The sequence below is a fragment of the Vombatus ursinus genome, unplaced genomic scaffold (assembly GCF_900497805.2).
Source record: "Vombatus ursinus unplaced genomic scaffold, bare-nosed wombat genome assembly UNPS02014779.1, whole genome shotgun sequence".
Taxonomy (NCBI): Eukaryota; Metazoa; Chordata; class Mammalia; order Diprotodontia; family Vombatidae; genus Vombatus; species Vombatus ursinus.
Window position 1 is genome coordinate 31,739,148 of NW_020954557.1, and position 17,769 is coordinate 31,756,916.

At 36.4% G+C, this 17,769-nt stretch overlaps 1 protein-coding gene across 1 annotated transcript in view; it reads left to right on the forward strand.

The window, feature by feature from the left end:
- Nucleotides 1-16,579, forward strand: part of FRZB (frizzled related protein) — a 53,645-nt gene extending 37,066 nt beyond the window's left edge. Inside the window, exons 3-6 of the mRNA XM_027865960.1 lie at nt 4,406-4,471; nt 10,899-11,103; nt 11,432-11,495; nt 14,921-16,579. Of these exons, the coding sequence (XP_027721761.1) occupies nt 4,406-4,471; nt 10,899-11,103; nt 11,432-11,495; nt 14,921-15,031 (446 nt within the window). The 3' untranslated portion in view covers nt 15,032-16,579. The remainder of the gene's footprint in view (nt 1-4,405; nt 4,472-10,898; nt 11,104-11,431; nt 11,496-14,920) is intronic.
- Nucleotides 16,580-17,769: the final 1,190 nt, after the last annotated feature.

Sequence of the window (17,769 nt, forward strand, 5' to 3'; positions counted from 1 at the left end):
ACCTCCTACTGGAAAAGTGGGGAGACCTGGCCATTGAGATCACCACTGCAAAACATCCAGGATGCCTCAAGGAAGTCTCAGAGGAGTTTACTACTCTGTCCAATTTTCTTTTTGTCACCAGAACTTGAGGAACGGGGGTAGGGACTAGAAATAGTGCTCTCCCATCCTGAGAACAGAATTACATACACAAACTGAGCTTTATGATTTTAAAAAACACTAAAAATACATCCAGCTCAGAAATTTACTTAGTCAAATAAGCAAACTCCTGGGCAGGACCAAAAAAGGGGAGGAATGATAGGAAGGACACTCACAGGTTAGTGTGAATTACTACCTCCCAGCCATCCAAATGAGATTTAATTAAGGGCTTTCTAGTGAATGGAAAAATCCATCAAAGTAAACTAACAATAACCTTTTGAGAGGGAAAAATAGTTTACTAATCTTTCCTCAGGACAACACTAGGAGGTAGGAAGTGAAATTATCATTTCCATATTAAAGATGAGGAAATACCAAGTCCTAAATAAACTAAATGGCTTACCTATGCTCAAACAACTTGTCAGTGTTGAAGCCAGAATTCAAACCTATGTCTCCCTGGTCAGAGAACAAAATATAGGTAAAGTCATTAATAAGCTAATGAGCGTCCAGAAGGGGGCGACGAGCTGAGGATGTTGAGTCTGGAGAAGAGGACACAGTGGGACATGGTAACAGTATTCAAGTATTTAAAGGGTTGTCAAGTGGAAAAGGTGTTAACACTTATTTTCTTTTCTTCCCAAAAGGAAGAACAAGAAACAGCTGTTGGCAGTTAAAGGGAGACATATTTAGGCTCGATATAAGGGAAAGCACCATAACAGCTATCCATACATGAAATGGGCTGTCTCTCAGGGGAGTTGGTTGCCCCCTTATTAGAGGTCTTTTAGGTGGAAGCTGAATGACATTTGTTTAGAATGTTGTAGGGAGGAATCCTTTTTTTCTGGAATGGGTTGGAGTAGATGATATTGACATCACCTTCAATTCTGAAATTCTGTGATTCTGTCTCCTGACTTTCACTTTTCCCCATACCAGATTCCTTGTTTGGTTTTAAATACATAATCTACCTGAAAGGATAACACCACACTAATGGAACTGTAGGAACAAATGACTGTGGATAGCAGTGTTTTATGGGAAAATGCATCCAAAGGAATAATTTAAGATGCACACATCTATTCCTCTCTCCACTTCAGTGGAAATAGGGTCCTCCCTGACTTTCCCTACCTTCCAGGAAGTAGGAGGAAATACTTTATAAGCTCCAAGACATTCTTGGGGCTCCCATGTTGGGGTGTGGGTATAACTGTCAACCAGCAAGCATTTGGGCAGTGTGTGTGTGTGTGTGTGTGTGTGTGTGTGTTTGTGTGTGTGTGTGTGTGTGTATGCATGATGTGGTATTTTCTCACTGAGGCGTCTTACTGATGTGCTGTTATATGGCCAATTTTTTTTAGTATGAATTCTGATAATCTCAGGCGAGGGATCTAGAAATGGGATAGGATTGGGAGATGTGGGAAGGGGAAGGTAGGAGCAAGAATAAATAGGAGTGGTGGCAGGTGAAGAGCTGAGACAAGAACCCTGGAGTGAGGAGTCCCAGGGGGACTCTAGGAAAGGAGCTACTGGGGATTAGAAAATCCTGCTTCTCTATAACTGTTCCAGAAAAACTTCTCAGTCCCAGTGACTTCCCTAGGCACCCCATTTCTTTTCTTCTGTGGGCCCCAAAGACCAGTCCCCTTACTTCCCTTTTGTCTTCATTTAGTTTTCCTCACCAGGCTTCCTCTTTTCCCACAACTACAAAGGAAAAGAATGTAATTTCACCAGGTTCTTCCCTAGCTACAGTTTTTGAAGCATTCATACAGTCGTAATAACTATTTAGGCTTTCTAATGGCCTTTTAAAAAATTGCTAGTGACACTGTGAAAAGAAACAGCAGTGAATAGAAAATGGAGTATTGGGCAGGAAGGCCCTGGTTAAAGCCTGCCTCTGGCATTAGCTAGCTATGCCATCATGAGCAAGTCACTTCACTTTTCTGATTCTCACACAAATTAAAGATTTAGAGACAGGTTAACCTTAGCAATATATATAGATGGGAGGTATTGTTTTGTAATAAGAAGAATGATCCTGCCTGAAACAGGAAACATCTACTCCCATTACTTAGCTATGCTCTTATTACAGTACCTGTATTTTAGGAAGAAGATGAAGAAATTGGAGAGGGTTAAGAAAAGAATAACAAAATGAACTACATCAACTGGGGAGAGGTGGAAAGCATTTAATAAGGGCTTAAAAAAAAAGAAAAATTGGGGCTATTTCAGAAACAGTCTTGAACTTGGAGGGAGAAGAGCTGGGTTTGAGTCCTAGCTTTAATTTACCTACTAGTTTTGGGACTGTGGGCAAGCTATTTCACCTCCCTGGGTCTGTTTCCTCATCTGCCAGATGGAGATAATTTATTTACACTATCTGTTTCATAAGGGCTTTATGAGGATACATAATAACAGAAGTATGATTTAATAACATTTTTAAAAATTTGAAATATTTTTATAGTGTAGTCCATTTCTGCATAAGATCATGGAGGGAGTATACTAGCTGGTAGCAAGAATGATTTGGAAGAACTGCTGAATGGCAAAAGGGGAGACTAAATGTGGGGAGAACCTTTGTCTTTGGAAATCTACGAATAGAGTTGACTGAGTTAATTATATACCCCTTCTTAGAGAGATGACCTTTTCAGGTACTGTTGACCTCTGTAATTCAGTGACTTTGTTGGTAGTCAAGAGAATAATCTAGGGCTGGGTCATCTATATTTTTTTTTTTCTGTGTTGAGCAGGCATGAGCAATATACTGTCTTTCACAAAAGACCTTGTTCAAATCTTCTTGCTAGAGGTGTGGAGCAGGAAGGTGGTATAGTGGATAAAGCCAGGCCTGGCGTTAGGAAGACCTGAGTTCAAATTCAGCCTCAAATGATTACCAACTATATGACCCTGGGCAAGTCACTTGACCTCTGCCTCAGTTTCCTCATCTCTAGATAATAATAGTGCCTCCCTCTTAGAGTTGTTATCAGGATAAAATGAGATAATATTTGTAAAGTACTTAGCACAGTGCCTGGCACAAAATAAATGTTAGCTATTGTCATTTATTATTATTGCCACAGTTCATTCCTTTAACTTCTTTGAGCCTCACTTTCCTCAATTCTAAAATGGTAATAATACCTGTTAAATATAATACCAGCCTCACATGATTCTTGTGGTCATCTAGTCCAATCCACTCATTTTACAGATTAAAGAAATGGAGTCCCTGAGAGAGGTGAAATGATTTATGATGAACAGCTACTAAATTCTTTTGGTTATTCTAACTGGTTTCATTTGTGAGCTGATAAACCAAGGTCTTCTACCATAATATCAAAGTCTAGTGCATAATAAGACCATGCGGTCCTTTCCCTTCCCATCACCTTGTTTGTTTGTTTTTTTTTTGTTTTTTTTTTTACTACTTTTCCTAGAGAAAGAGACCAGACATAATGAATTTCTAAGAATCGACTCCCACTCCAGTAGGATTCATAATCTCATCAATGTGGGTACTCTTTCTAGTGACGTTGTGTCATTTCAGTCATATCTGATTCTTTGTGATCCCATTTTGGGGTTTTCTAGGCAAAGGTACTGGAGTGGTTTGCCATTTCCTTCACCAGCCTCTTTTATAGACTAGGAACTGAGGCAAACAGGGTTAAGTGACTTGCTCAGGGTCATATAGCTAGTAAGTATCTGAGGCCAGATTTGAATTCATGAAGATGAGTCTTCCTCATTCTAAGCCCAGTGCTCTATCCACTGCACACCTAGCTGCCCACTGTAGCTCTTTACTCATCCATGCCTACCTATCCTATGTGACTCTTGTCCATGTCCTTCCATAAGTTCAGCCCAAGAAGCTAGCCCAACAAATTGGGGGCCTTCTTTATGTTTTTATGACATTGGAAGAGAAAGGTATCCTTTGGCTGGCCCATCTTTTTGGCTCATATATTTCTTTGGTGTCAATTCTCACATCACTTCTTCTGTATAATTCTAGTTTTAATGTGTTGCAAACTGCTAACAACCACTATATAGATTCTTGCTGTAATCCTTATTTTCAGTTCTGTGGAGACTGTAGCATTCCTTGACTTTCAGCCATATGTCATCACCATAAGAATACTGGTATTAAAAAGATGGCCCTGAGAAGCTTGGAGTCATGAAAAGAAGTTAGCAATTTCCCAATGGCAATCCCAATCATCGAAGAACCAACAAACTGCCAGATTTGTTTCATGCTTTAAAAAGAAGCAAGCCAGTAAATAAAAGGGAAAGTTGATTTTGAAATGGCAGATCTGTACTTTTCTTTATTTACAACTAACTTATCTTTCTTTCTTTTTTTCAGAACGCTGCAAATGTAAGCCTGTAAGAGCCACACAGAAGACCTATTTCCGGAACAATTATAACTATGGTAAGAGTAACTATGGAGTATAATTTAGTACTCATGGGGTTTAGGAAGTCAAAGAATTGATTGTTACTTTGAATACTGGCCTTAAATTTGTACAGGCAGAATGTTTCATATTCTGTTGTGAAGGGTATATGATTATAATGGAGTCAGAAATGAGAATGTGTTTGTGAACTGTGGGTATGCCTGATATCTTGGTCCTAATTGCACAAAGATAATCAGCCCCAGACTTCAAAACAAGAAAAAATCAAATTTGTTAACTTCAAGGTTGTACATAGAAAATACTTGCATGTGTTGTAAAGAACATATAAAGTTAGAGAGGTCTGTCTTTTCAAAGTTTTAATATTCCTGGGACCTTGTTATTATTCAGTCATAGTACATTTAAAAATTGTTAATTATGGACAAGAAATGGAATTTATGAGTAATCATTACTTTATATAATATACATGAAATGAGGATAGAGAGTATCTTTTTTAATTTTTGTAATCCCAATGACTGACACAATTTCATGTGTATACACACACACATATTCTATATATGCCAATTATGTGCCTATGGCCTTACTTAAACCCAGGTTTCTTGACTCTAAGACCAGTCCTGTAACCACTATGCAACACTGCTTCTCACCTTGAGTAGGTCCTTAATAAATGTTTGTTGAATGAATTAATTTGTGATATGCAAAAACATATCTAACATGAAAAGTATGCCAAACATAAAATAATATTTATTTGAAAAGTGTTTTAAATTCTTACAGAATATCAGTCATCATAAATACCAATATAATATTGGAAAAGGGCCAGAGAGGTAGTTGGTGGAATGTCAGGACTTAATCCTGTAAGCATTTTCTTCTTTTTCTTTTTAGCACAGATGAGGTTCATGAAGTACAAGTTGATGTCTCCCTAGGGGACTATGAATGTTAAAAAGGCAGCAAATTAAATAATTGCACATTATTAATTAGTTAATTGAATCAAATTTATTCTGTACTAAAAATGTTTTACTATGAAACTTTAGTGCCCCATTTTAGGTGGCATAGAATATAAACAAATTGATGCACTAATTTTGTTGGTACTTCTGAGGATTTTATTAGAGAGAGAGGGATGGGCTAGGACTATTAATATGGGAAGCCTTATTAGTGAAGTGTTAAGTAGTTTTTCCTTACATTGAACAGAAATTTTCATTTCTATACCTTTCGTCCATTGTCCCTAGTTGTGCTCACTGAGGTCATGGAGAACAAATCTGATCCCCCTTGAATACGGCTGTGTTTCCGTTAATTGAGGACAGCTTTCTTGTTGACTGTTATCTCTCGTATTGGTTAAACTCCCCCAATTGCTTTAGCGTATCCTGACATTTCAAGATCTAGACACTCTTCACCATGCTGGTTGTTCTCAGGATAGTCTTCAGTTTATCAATGTCTTTTCTACAATAAAATTCTGAGAACTGAACACGGTACTTGATATAGTCTCACAAGGGCATGGTATAGTGGGACTATCACCTCCTTTTGGGACCCTGTGCTTCTCAGCCTATTAGATTGCACTAGCAGTCCACTAAAACCTTCAGATCTTTTTTCAGACAAACTGCTACCTAACCATGCATTCCCCATCCTGTACTTTTTGTAACAGGCTTTTTGAATCAGAGTATAAGACTTTACATTGATTGAGATAAGGGCTGGAATTATAGTTTCATTAGTATAGGGAATTCCCTGGTGACGAAACTCCCTTTCTTTACCAAAGCAGATCTCTATAACTTAGACCTTAAGAGTTGCCTAGAGCACTGAGAGGACAGTTAGGTGGTCCAGTGGATAGAGTCCTGGACCTGGAGTCAGGAAAACTCATCTTCCTGAGTTCAAATCCAGCCTCAGATACTTTACTGTGTTACCCTGGGCAAGTCACTTAACCCAGTTTGCCTCAGTTTCTTCATCTGTAAAATAAGCTGGAGAAGGAAATGGCAAGCCTTCCCAGTATCTTTGCCAAGAAAATCTCAAATGGGGTTGCAAAAAGTCGGATATAATTGAAACAACTGAACAACAACAACAAGAGAATTGAAAGGTTAAATGACTCTCTCAGGGTCACAAAGTCAGACATGTGACTTGAATCCAGGTCTTCCTGGGTTTGAGTTCAGCTCTCTATCCATTATGCCATGCTGTCTCCCTTTACATTGACAACTATTCAATTTCATCTTAATAGATTCAACCCAACACTTAGCCTGTTGAGAATTTTAGAATCCCACCTCTATCACCCATTTTGCCAGAATTAAGTAGCAATAGTTAAATTAACCTTAGCTAGAGCATTCTATCTCTGTTTGGAGATACACATCACCAAAGGTTTGGCCACTAGATGATTATTTATTTTGGCCACAAAAAATCAAAAGAATGATAACAATCTGTATTTCTAAAGTGCTTTAAGGTCTACAGATTTTCTGCACGTGTTAGGAGGCATTTAGTGCATTTATAAATAAGGAAAATAAGATTGAGAGAGTTTGTTATGCTTAGAGTGTCATATAGCTCATAAATGTTAGAGTTGGGATATAAACTAAGATTTCCTGATCCCATGTCAAGGTCACTTTTCACTAGCATTTTTCTCTAATTACAATAGCTCTCCTCATGTAGGCTAACCACTGAGCCTTAGAGAGGTTGTGATCTGCTTTAGAGGAGAAGGTGGATCCAGATTGAAGAAATTATGTTTCTTTTGAACTGTTGTTTCAGCAGGGTAACTCAATCCCTTTTCATTATGAGTATGCTGTTTGAGTCCCTGTCTTTCTCAGTAATGAATGAACCTTGAAAGGTTGAAAGGAACAGTTTATCCAAGCATCCAAACATCTAAATGTTTATTTGAAACCTCTTTTATCTAAAAATTGAGTAGCAGTCTCAGAAAAAAGGGCCTCTCAGAGGATTTGAATAGTTTGACTTTTGACAAGACTAAAAATCCCACAAGAACTTTGGCTGTTTAAACTTGTAACTGTGTTATTATGTGGGAAAACAGAATGAACAAAAATCAGAACTTTAAAAAAATCACTGGATTTCACTCAAGGAAATAATAATCACTTGCACTTTTATATTGCTATAAGATTAACTGTTGACTTTTCTTAACAAAAGCAAAAACAACTTTAAAGTAGATAGTATAAGGATTATTCCTATTTTATAGATGATAAAACTGAAACCCAAGGAGAATTAGTGAATGAGCTAAGACTACATAGGTAGTAAGTGACAGAGTTAGTCCTCATGGATAGTTCTCACTTCAAAATGAGAGTTTTCTTCACTATATCATTCAGACTCGAATGTATTTATTCTTTAAATTTAATTTAATTTTATTTTCAGGTCCAAATTCTCTTTCTTCCACCTTCCCTCTTCCTCAATTCCCAATTGGATAGTAAAGACAGTAGGGTGGTTTATAGTTTGTTTTATTATATGTTAAAAATATTTTGTTGCTGCTTTGTTTACATTGTTATTTCCCCTCAAGCCCCCATTCCCTAAAGAATTCTGCCTTGTAACAAAGAAGTAACAGTTAAGAAAAAACAATACAACACATTGGCCATATCTGACATAGCGTGCCTCATTCCACATCCGCAATATGCTACTACTTATCTACCAAAAAGATGAAAGTATATTTCTCTGGAGACAAGACTGACTATTGCATTGATCTGAGTTCTAATGGGTTTGTGTTGTTTTATTTCATATTATATTTTATTATATTTTCCTTTATATTATCACTAATATAGATAAAATTATTTCTGTATAACTGTACTTTTACATATAATTACACATTATATAATTTATGCATAATTATATATTTCATAGGTATATGTGCATGCATATTAATGAATATATTATATGTATATACTATATATGATGAATATATTATACGTATATACTATATATATGTACGTATAGTTCTCTTGGTTTTGCTTATTTTGCTCAGCATACATTTATATGTCTTCCCAAGTTTCTCTGAATTTTTTGTATTTTTTCATTTCTTAATGTTCAGCAACATTTCACAACACCAACATATCATTATTTGTTCAGCCATTTCCTTCTTAATGAATACCCAACTTCCAGACTTTTTTCCCCCTTTCACAAGTGTTGCTATGTCTGGGAATGGCTCTTAGGCTTATATTTGTAACAATTTTCTACATGTTTTATATAACAAACTTTTATTCGAGATAGTTGATGTAAAGATTATATCCCCCCCATTGTTGCTTCCTTTTATTCTAGTTTAATTGATTTTGTTTGCACAAAAGTTTTTCACTTTCTTATAATCAAAATTGTCTATTTTGTGTTTTGTGTAACTTGTGGTTGTTTATTTTTTAATGGATATTTCAATTACTGCACTTTTGGGGCAGTTTAGGCCATGATGTCCCTCTCAGTAGGGACAGAAATTAATAGCATTAATACTATATTAATTATATAAAACTCAAAATATAAAACTAGGGAAAGAAGCACAAAAATGCCCAGAATAGCAGCCACTCAGCAGGTAGGAAGGAAAATAGATTTTGTTATTGTTGTAGCAAAGAATTAGACACAAAATAGGCACCCATCAGTTAGAGAATTGCTGAATAAGTTATAAAATGTGATTATAATATAATATTATTACACCAACTATGACCAATTCAGAGAAATTCGGGAAAATTTGTATGAACTGATGCAAAATGGAATGAGTAGAACACCAAAGAACAGTTTATACTGTGACCACACTGATGAAAAAGAAAATAGCTATGAAAGGCTTTAGAACTCTGATCAAAGCAGTGACCATTCCTGCACCTCCCTGACAGAAAAATGGTAAACTATGTATGAGTGCAAAATAATATGTTCTTTCAGACACAGCTAACATGTTACTTTGTTTTGCTTACTTTTTTTGTTATAAGAGAAGACTCATTTTTTGCTGGCAAGAGACATGAATAGGTGGTGACAGATGTAAAAAGATAAGGAGTAAGAAAGGAACATCAAGAAAACATTTTAAAATACACTAAGAAAACCAAAAAAGTTTAGAAGGGGACAGACATATGGCAATTTTGTTCTTTGTATTTTGGAATGTTTGTGTTTGTTGATAATTAGGTTAATGATAATTTTTTTTTAAATAAAGGAGGGCAGATCTAGTCACCTGAAGAAGAAAGTGTTATGTCTTCTCTTTTAGCAGGAGGCCGAAGGCTAATTTAAGGAAAGAATATAAGAAAATCTGTAATGAAACAAAGTAGGAAAGGAAGAAATAGGTGGGCAGTGAAGGCACATTTATCTGAAGATCAGAATGCTTATAGATTGGTGGGTACAAATTTGAAATGTCATACAAATAGGGCAAGGAAAATTGATGATGGTAATAATGATAGTTACAGAAATATCATTAAAGCTGCATTTCTGATGCTAAGCAGACTATCCTACTTTCATTAGAAAAGTATTTTAATAAATAAGAGGGAAATCAAGACAAATGCTGTGAATTTCAATAGTACATCTTTATGTACATGAAGGGAGTTAGGTGGCACAGTAGATAGAATACTAAACCTGGAGTCAGGAAGACCTGAGTTCTAATCCAACCTGAGATACTATGTGCTGGGCAAGTCACAACTCAGTTTCCTCACATGTAAAATGGGGATAATAATAACACCTACTTCCAAGGGTTGTTGTGAGGATCAAATTAGTTAGTATTATTTGTAAAGCACTTTGCAAACATTAAAATGAGCTATAAATGTCATTATCATCATCATTATTAAAGGTCTGTGATTTTTGTCTGATGGAATATATCTACACTTTGGTAGATGTCTTAGAAGGTTGTGTAAGGGTAAGCATCTTGTCTATAGCCACATGCTAGTATGTGTCAAAAGCAGGATTTAAACCCAGTTTTTCCTGACTCTAAATCTCTCACCCCATCCATTATGCCAGCATTTGGATTTAATGCTGACTATGCATTATGCCATGCTGATTCTCCGTCCTTATATACATTGGATTTAATGCTGACTATATATAGTAAATCCTTATAGGAAGCAATAGAGCCTATACACACATGTTTTTGAATAAATTTTTTTGGCCCATGCTGGAAGTGCAAAGATTACTCATGGCTGTTCCCACTCTGATTGGCATGGGAGGTTTGACCTGAGCTGTGTTCCAGCCTTAATGCCAAACTAAGTATGGATGTTTAATTGCTTAGCCCACTGTAGTTCAAACTCCCAAGCTCAAGTGATCCTCAGCCTCAGTCCTGCCAGTAATAAGGATTCCAAGGATACACCACAACCCACATGCCATGTTTTTTTTTTTAAACGACTTTGAAGTTCAGTCCAAGTGTTTTCTGATTTATCTATCTGTATCTCTTCTCATTGACTTTAGTATGGCTCATTGGACCCTGGCTGAAATAGAATTTAAATTCACAGAAATCAGCAAACAAGGGACCCTGATTTGAATGCGTATTACATTATTATGATTTCAACTTTATTCCTCTTTTTTTCTCCTCAGTTATTCGGGCAAAAGTGAAGGAAGTAAAGACCAAGTGCCATGATGTCACTGCAGTAGTGGAAGTAAAAGAGATTCTGAAATCTTCTTTAGTGAACATCCCAAGGGACACAATTAATCTTTACACAAATTCAGGTTGCTTATGCCCTCCACTCAGTGTTAATGAGGAATATCTCATCATGGGCTATGAAGATGAAGAACGCTCTAGGTATTTGTTGCCAATTACCTAACATACTACATTTTGCTTCCTGTCCCCCTCCTCAAATTGCAGCCATTTTGGCTTTGCTTGAAGAAGTCAATATTAGATTTCCCTCAATAATGTTCCAGGAGAATCATGGAATATGGAATTGAGGCATTCTTTACTATTACTCCATTATAATTTTTATTGATTACAATGTGCCTATATATTTGTGCAGAATATAAAATATATATGTATATAGATATAAATGCAAATGTACTTATAAATACATACATAAAGACACACATATATTTATATACACGTATATTATTATATATTGCTTCTTTGCAAAATGCAGGTTGCTCTTGGTGGAAGGTTCAATAGCTGAGAAATGGAAGGATCGTCTTGGTAAAAAAGTTAAGGTAAGCCTATATTTTACATCCTGAAAGCCATAATAGAAAATAAAGAAAACAGATTGGTGCCATTTAAGTAGGCCAGGTGCCCTTTTGCCATGTTTTAAGTGTAGGCAGTATTAAAATCGAAAGTACATGTGCTAAGAAAATGAGTCTATCTTTTGACATTTATGTTCATCAATTCAGTAAATTGCATGATTCATTTACGTATCTGAGAGCTGAATGAGTCCCTCAGAACTTTAGTCTAGCCTTTAAAACTCATGACTGTCAAATCCCAGGGGCTGATAAATTTTAAAAGCGGGACAGAACACTCTTTTCCAATGAAAGATTTCATTTTTCTTCCTGCTGCACTAACATAGTTAAACTTATCAGCTCTGTTTAGAGGAAAAGAATGTGAGGGAGGAAGGCATGTTCATAAGGGGGCAAAGAATCTGAAAAAAAGGATGAAAACTGGACCAAGTATAATATATCCTCTCCCTTCCACAAGCTTGAAGGCTTGGGAAACATTTAGTGTTTAAATTAAACAACCCTTGGGCAGTTTATCTTGTACATCTGGCACTTGATACAGCAGACAAGTCTGTGTTTAAGTGACCTTAAAAAAATGCAAAGGCCTTTATTTTGCATGAGTCCCCATCCCCATCTCCACCCCCATCTTCCTCCTTATTGCTTCCCAATATATTTGTCGAAAGCAAGGTTGATTTCAAGTTCAGGCAGGCAGGGCTCCATATAACCAACTCTCTTCACTAATTTTGGCATTCATGAAAGAAAAACACTCTTCTTCAACCATGTTGGGATTTCTTATTGTCTCTGTTTTCTGCTTGCTGATGCAGAACAGGAATTTGTCCTAAATTCCTGTGCTCATTTGAAGAACTTTCATTACTCCCTTGACTTAGGTCATCTAATAGTGTTTGCTGTTCCTCATGCCAAAATAACAGTCATAAATTATCATTTGAAAAATCTAGGACATGCCACCCTCTGCTTCTGTTTCCTAGCAGGGAACATAATGTCATTTCCCATCATAATTCATAAGGAATTTGCAGAAGTATTACAGCAAGATGGTTCATTATTTATAAATGGGTCCATGCAAGACAAAACAAAGTGAAGAACTGAGTCACTTGGGCAATTCAGGCCTGTATTTTGGGGGCAATGGGAGTAGAGGTGGGGAGACCTGAGTGACTGAAATCCTTGCCTCAGTTTTCCAGTTCAATTTGTGTATGTTTACACAAAGCTTTATGTGTTTCATGGTGAACATAAGTCAGGCTTCCTGAGATAGAAAAGTGATCATTTTCAGTATGCTAATTTTCCATCTTAGCTGCTAGCCCAAGAGTTAATTAAAACATATTTTTTTGCAGTTTTTCAACTTAGAAATTGTTAGGTCTATATCATAACAGGTTGCTGAAATAAAAATGAATTGGGAGATACAGTGTTTTTTAATATAAAAAAACACCAAGAAAATGAAAGGTTCCTACCCTTTTCTTTAACAAGATTGATTAGAAGATGTCAGCAAACAGGAAAGGCTATTTTAATATAGGGTAATTTGACAATGGAAATAGATTTTTAAATTTGTTCTTCTGTCTGTCACAAAATCAATTATATTATACGTGCAGTTTTTGTTTTTGTTTTTTGCTTTTTGGTGAGGCAATCAGGGTTAAGTGACTTGCCCAGGGTCACACAGATAGTAAGTCAATTATATTATAGTAACAAACACTAGAATGCTTGATGCTTTTATTAGTCAGTCTTCTGCTCCCTTGGTGAAACATTAGCATTTACATGATAGACTGTGCATTCTTTATTTTCAAGCATGCCCTCCAAAATAGAGATTTAAAGGGAGTATAAATTCCTATCCTGAGTATCTTGCAAGAAAGAATCCTGAAGCTTTTGAGAGGAAACTCAAGAATTAAGCAGAAGGATAACTTATTCATCTCTTAGAAGTCTATCTCTCCTTTCTCCAATCAATCTCAATAGTTAGTAAAATAATGGTTTTAAAGCACAAATCTTACCATGTCATTCAAGAACCTTCAATGACTCCCTCTTGCCTCAAGGATAAAAAAGACTATTCAACTTGGCATTAACCTGAGTAAGAGCCTTATGCCAGTCTTCTTTTTCAGGTTTGCACATTAATTTTCCTAACCTATGTTCCAGTTAAACTGGTCAATTTGCTTTTCCCTAAATTCTTTATTCCAATCTTCTACCTTCTTGCTTTTGGATTAGCTTTTTGTAATGGACTCCCTCTTCCCCCCTACCTCTAAGAATACCAAGTTTCCTTCAGTGCTCAACTCATGTGCCTATTACTGTGGGATGCCTTTCCTTATCCTCCCCTACTTCAGAGGCTAAGGAAACTCCCTTTGAGGAATGCCTAGCCTATAGTACAGGGTCTTGAACATAGTAGATGCTTAATACATTTTGAAAAGAATAATTTCAAAAAACATCTATGAAAAGACTACAGCTGGGGATGCAAAGGTAAGAGACATGGCTGCTGTGCCCATGGATAGTACAGTCTAGGGGATATGAGACAAGACTCTAAATGTCTATAATACTGTGTATATATGTATATATATGCATATGTATATATGTGTGTATATATTTATATATATATATGTATACACACACACACACACACATACCTATGTATAGTGCATAGAAGAAGTACAAACAAAATTGAAGAGAGATTCTTTTAGGTTAACTCATATGGAAAGCCTTTCATGATCCTCCTAGCCATTGGTGCTCTCTCCTTCCTGAGCCTTTTTTCACTGGCTGTCCCTCATAGCTGGAACTCTTTTCCTCTTCATCTCACCTGCTGGCTTCCTTCAAATCCAGCTAAACTTTTACCTTCTCTCCAAGCCTTTCCTGATCTCTCTTACAGTACTTTCCTTCTGATTATCCCCAGTTTATCTGGCATATATCTTGTTTACACATAGTTTTCGCATTGTCTCCCCATTAAACTGTGAATTTCTTGAGAACAAGGAATGTCTTTTGCTTTTCACTGTATCCTGAGTTTTCACGTAAGTAGGCACTTCATAAATACTTGTTGACTGACTTGTTGATTGAATGTTTAAATGTTTAATCCTGTTCAAGCATTCATAAATGCCTACCATATACACTTATGCAAAGTGCTGTGTTAGACTCTGGGGGCCCAAAGACAAAAAAAAAAGCAAATGTTTCCTGCCCTCAAGCAGCTTGTGTTGTATATCCTCAGTGAGTAGACTGTTGGCTTCTTGAGAAAAGACACTGTTTTTTGTTTGGTCTATTGTATACCCCAGTACCTAAATAGTGTATTGCACTTAATAAATGCTTGTTGAATTAAGTTGTTTCTATGGATTGATGCTTCACTTTTGTGGAATTACTCAGTTTTTAGGACAACTGAGAAATCAAGACTTTTTTTTAATTATTATTTCGCATGGAGGTATGAACATTTTCTGTTTTAAATTCCACAGCGTTGGGATCTGAAGCTCCGTCACATTGGGTTAAGCAAAACTGAATCTGGTCAAAGTGATTCCACACAGAAGTCTGGCAGGAACAATAATCAGCGGCAAGCACGCAACTGAATGTGAAACGAGAAACGTGAAAACCAATGGACTCCCTTGTAAGACTTGCATTGTTGGAGCAGCAAAGGAAAAATTGCACTATTGCACGTTATACTCAATTGTTTACTACAAAATCAAATTGTAACTGATATTAGTCTTATTTTCCTTTCTGTTTTCTGCTTTTTTTTGGTCTGGGTACAAAATGTTAAAAATATATAAATATATATATTCTATTTCACTAATCATGGAGAAAATGTCCCCAATGAGCTGAAAAAACTAATCCTAGGATATTTACTGCAGTTCATAGCAACCAGACTGGGGCATCTGGATTTGCCAATGATGTTTTAAGGACAAAGAGATGTTTGCCACATACAGAGGGATGGGATCTGGTGTTAAGTAGACTCTGACAGACTGATGCAATCTCACTTTTAATTGTTTTTATCCCTCCTCATACGCAGGAAAAATTTGCAGTTTAAAATATATATAATGGCAGTTGGATAGCAAATGATTGTGTAGACAGCGTAGTCAAACATAGAAAAAAACTTTTAAGAAAACATGAAGGAAGAATTATTCTCTAGATTAGTGAGAAGCAAAATTAATAGCTTTAGAATCTGAGGGAAAAGCATTTGTTCTGATGGAAAAGCACAATTTTAACTGGTAGCTGTTGGTGTTAACAGTAGCATTTTCCTTTTGGCAACAGAATTGTCTTAATCAACATTAGGGAGTGAATTATAATCAGACATCTGTTGTTATCAGTGTAGCTCTGTTTAATTTGTTTCCTTTCTAATAAACCACTGGTGTAAGTCTTTTTTCCCTTCTGAAATATAAGCCTGATTTACTGTATCAACCAGAACAAAAATGGAAAGCAGTATGGACATATATGCATCCATATGTTGTTTTTAAATGGCTTAACCATTCTGCAAAATGTTAGGTAGCTGAACTGCTAAGAGAATTTAGAGTGTTATTAGTTTTCTGATAGCTCCAATCACCTTGCCCAAGTTATGTCTTTGGTCTCTGAGTCTGTCAGGCTGACAACTGGCTGCATCTACTTAAGAATTTCTTGACTTCCATTGCAGCTTGGCTTCCATCTGGGCAGGAACATCACTTCCTGTGTGCTGATTTTGGGGGTTCTGTATTTGGGGTTGTGTGTGTGTGTGTGTGTGTGTGTGTGTGTGTAGCATGTGATGTGTTGCAGATGACTGAATTACCAGACCTGTCTCTTGGTGCCGGTCTGCACTTTATCATTTGGATTTTGTGGGGGGTGTTTTTATGTCTATTCCTACATAAATAGCCATGTTTAATGCTCAGTAAATGTCTAATAAAAAGGATGATAGCTATCTAGAGAGAAGATATTCTGAGTTTTGAACTTAATACATATTTCATTACCTACAATGCATTTTGATCTCTAAAGTATACTTTGAAAAGTGATGCCTTCACTTCCTTCTTCAAATAGGATGTTTTAGAGCCTGTGTTAGTCATTTGGAAGTCCATTGATTTTCCTCTATTGACATATCATATTAGTAGAAAACCCAACTTTTGAGTTATGATATATGAAAAATAAAACACTTACGATGCAAACTGGCATTGTGTTTCCTTTTATAAGTTCAATACTATAGGAGAGGGATCATTCCATAATAGATTCTTCACATCAGAAATAGAGCATGAACAATAAAGGATTTATAGTTATCTTTAGCTCATTTCTCCCTCATGATTCCAGAGGGCCATCTAAGAATAGAACAGAGCTTCATGAGATCTACCTTCAAGCATTTGAAGGGCTGCCCTGTGGAAAAGGGATTAAATTGATTTTGTCAAGCACTAGAAGGAAGAACCAGGAGCAACGGATAAAAACTACAGAGGCAATCTTAGATGTGATGTTAGGAAAAACTTCAACAATTAGAGCTGTTTAATAGTGGCAGAAGGGAGTATACTGTACCTCCGTCCTCCCCATCTCTAGCCATTGGGGCACTACAAGCTAGATGACCATTTGTCCGTTTGTAGTAGGGATTCATTTTGGAGTATGAGGTGAACTAAAGGGCCGCTGATGGCTCTTTCTAAAATTCTGTGACTTTTCTCCATTCATTGAAGAATGACTAACAGAACTATAACTAGCAATTTTGGTGCTTGAGACAAACAGTACATAAAAACTAGCAGCATGACATACACCATCTAAATTTCAGTGCCTTAGGGCTATGCACCTGTCATCCTATCCTAGTTATGGTTCTGGTGTCCAAGTCTGTCAGATGAGTAGCTGGTGGCTGTTGTTACCAGAGCATTTTTTTTTATTTTATTGGTTACCAATTGCATCTTTGCTCCCAGCTAGATAAGGCAAGAACATTACTTCTTACATCTTGATTTTGGAGGAATAGGAACATCATTTTAGTTTGTCAGAGGAGAGCTAGGGAACACTACATTCAGAAGACTATAACCACAAGATTCTAACCTCTCCTGGACTATACCTTTATGTGGTACTTTGGGGTCTGGGGAATATGACATCATGGTGGTTTTGTACAATATTGATTTTCCAACATCCTCTTCCCTTCTGTCTGATCCATAGGGATGAGAAGGAAAAGTAGGTGTATTAGAGCTAAAGGAACTAGTATCACAATGCAATGTGGTCCTATCTTCCTAGAGAAGATGAAGAGTGACTTTGTCATGAAATATTATTGACATATTATGGTGGATATTCTGGTCATATACATGGATCCAGACAATTCTTTCTCTATTAAATTTCTGAAGCAAGATAATATTTATTTCAAATT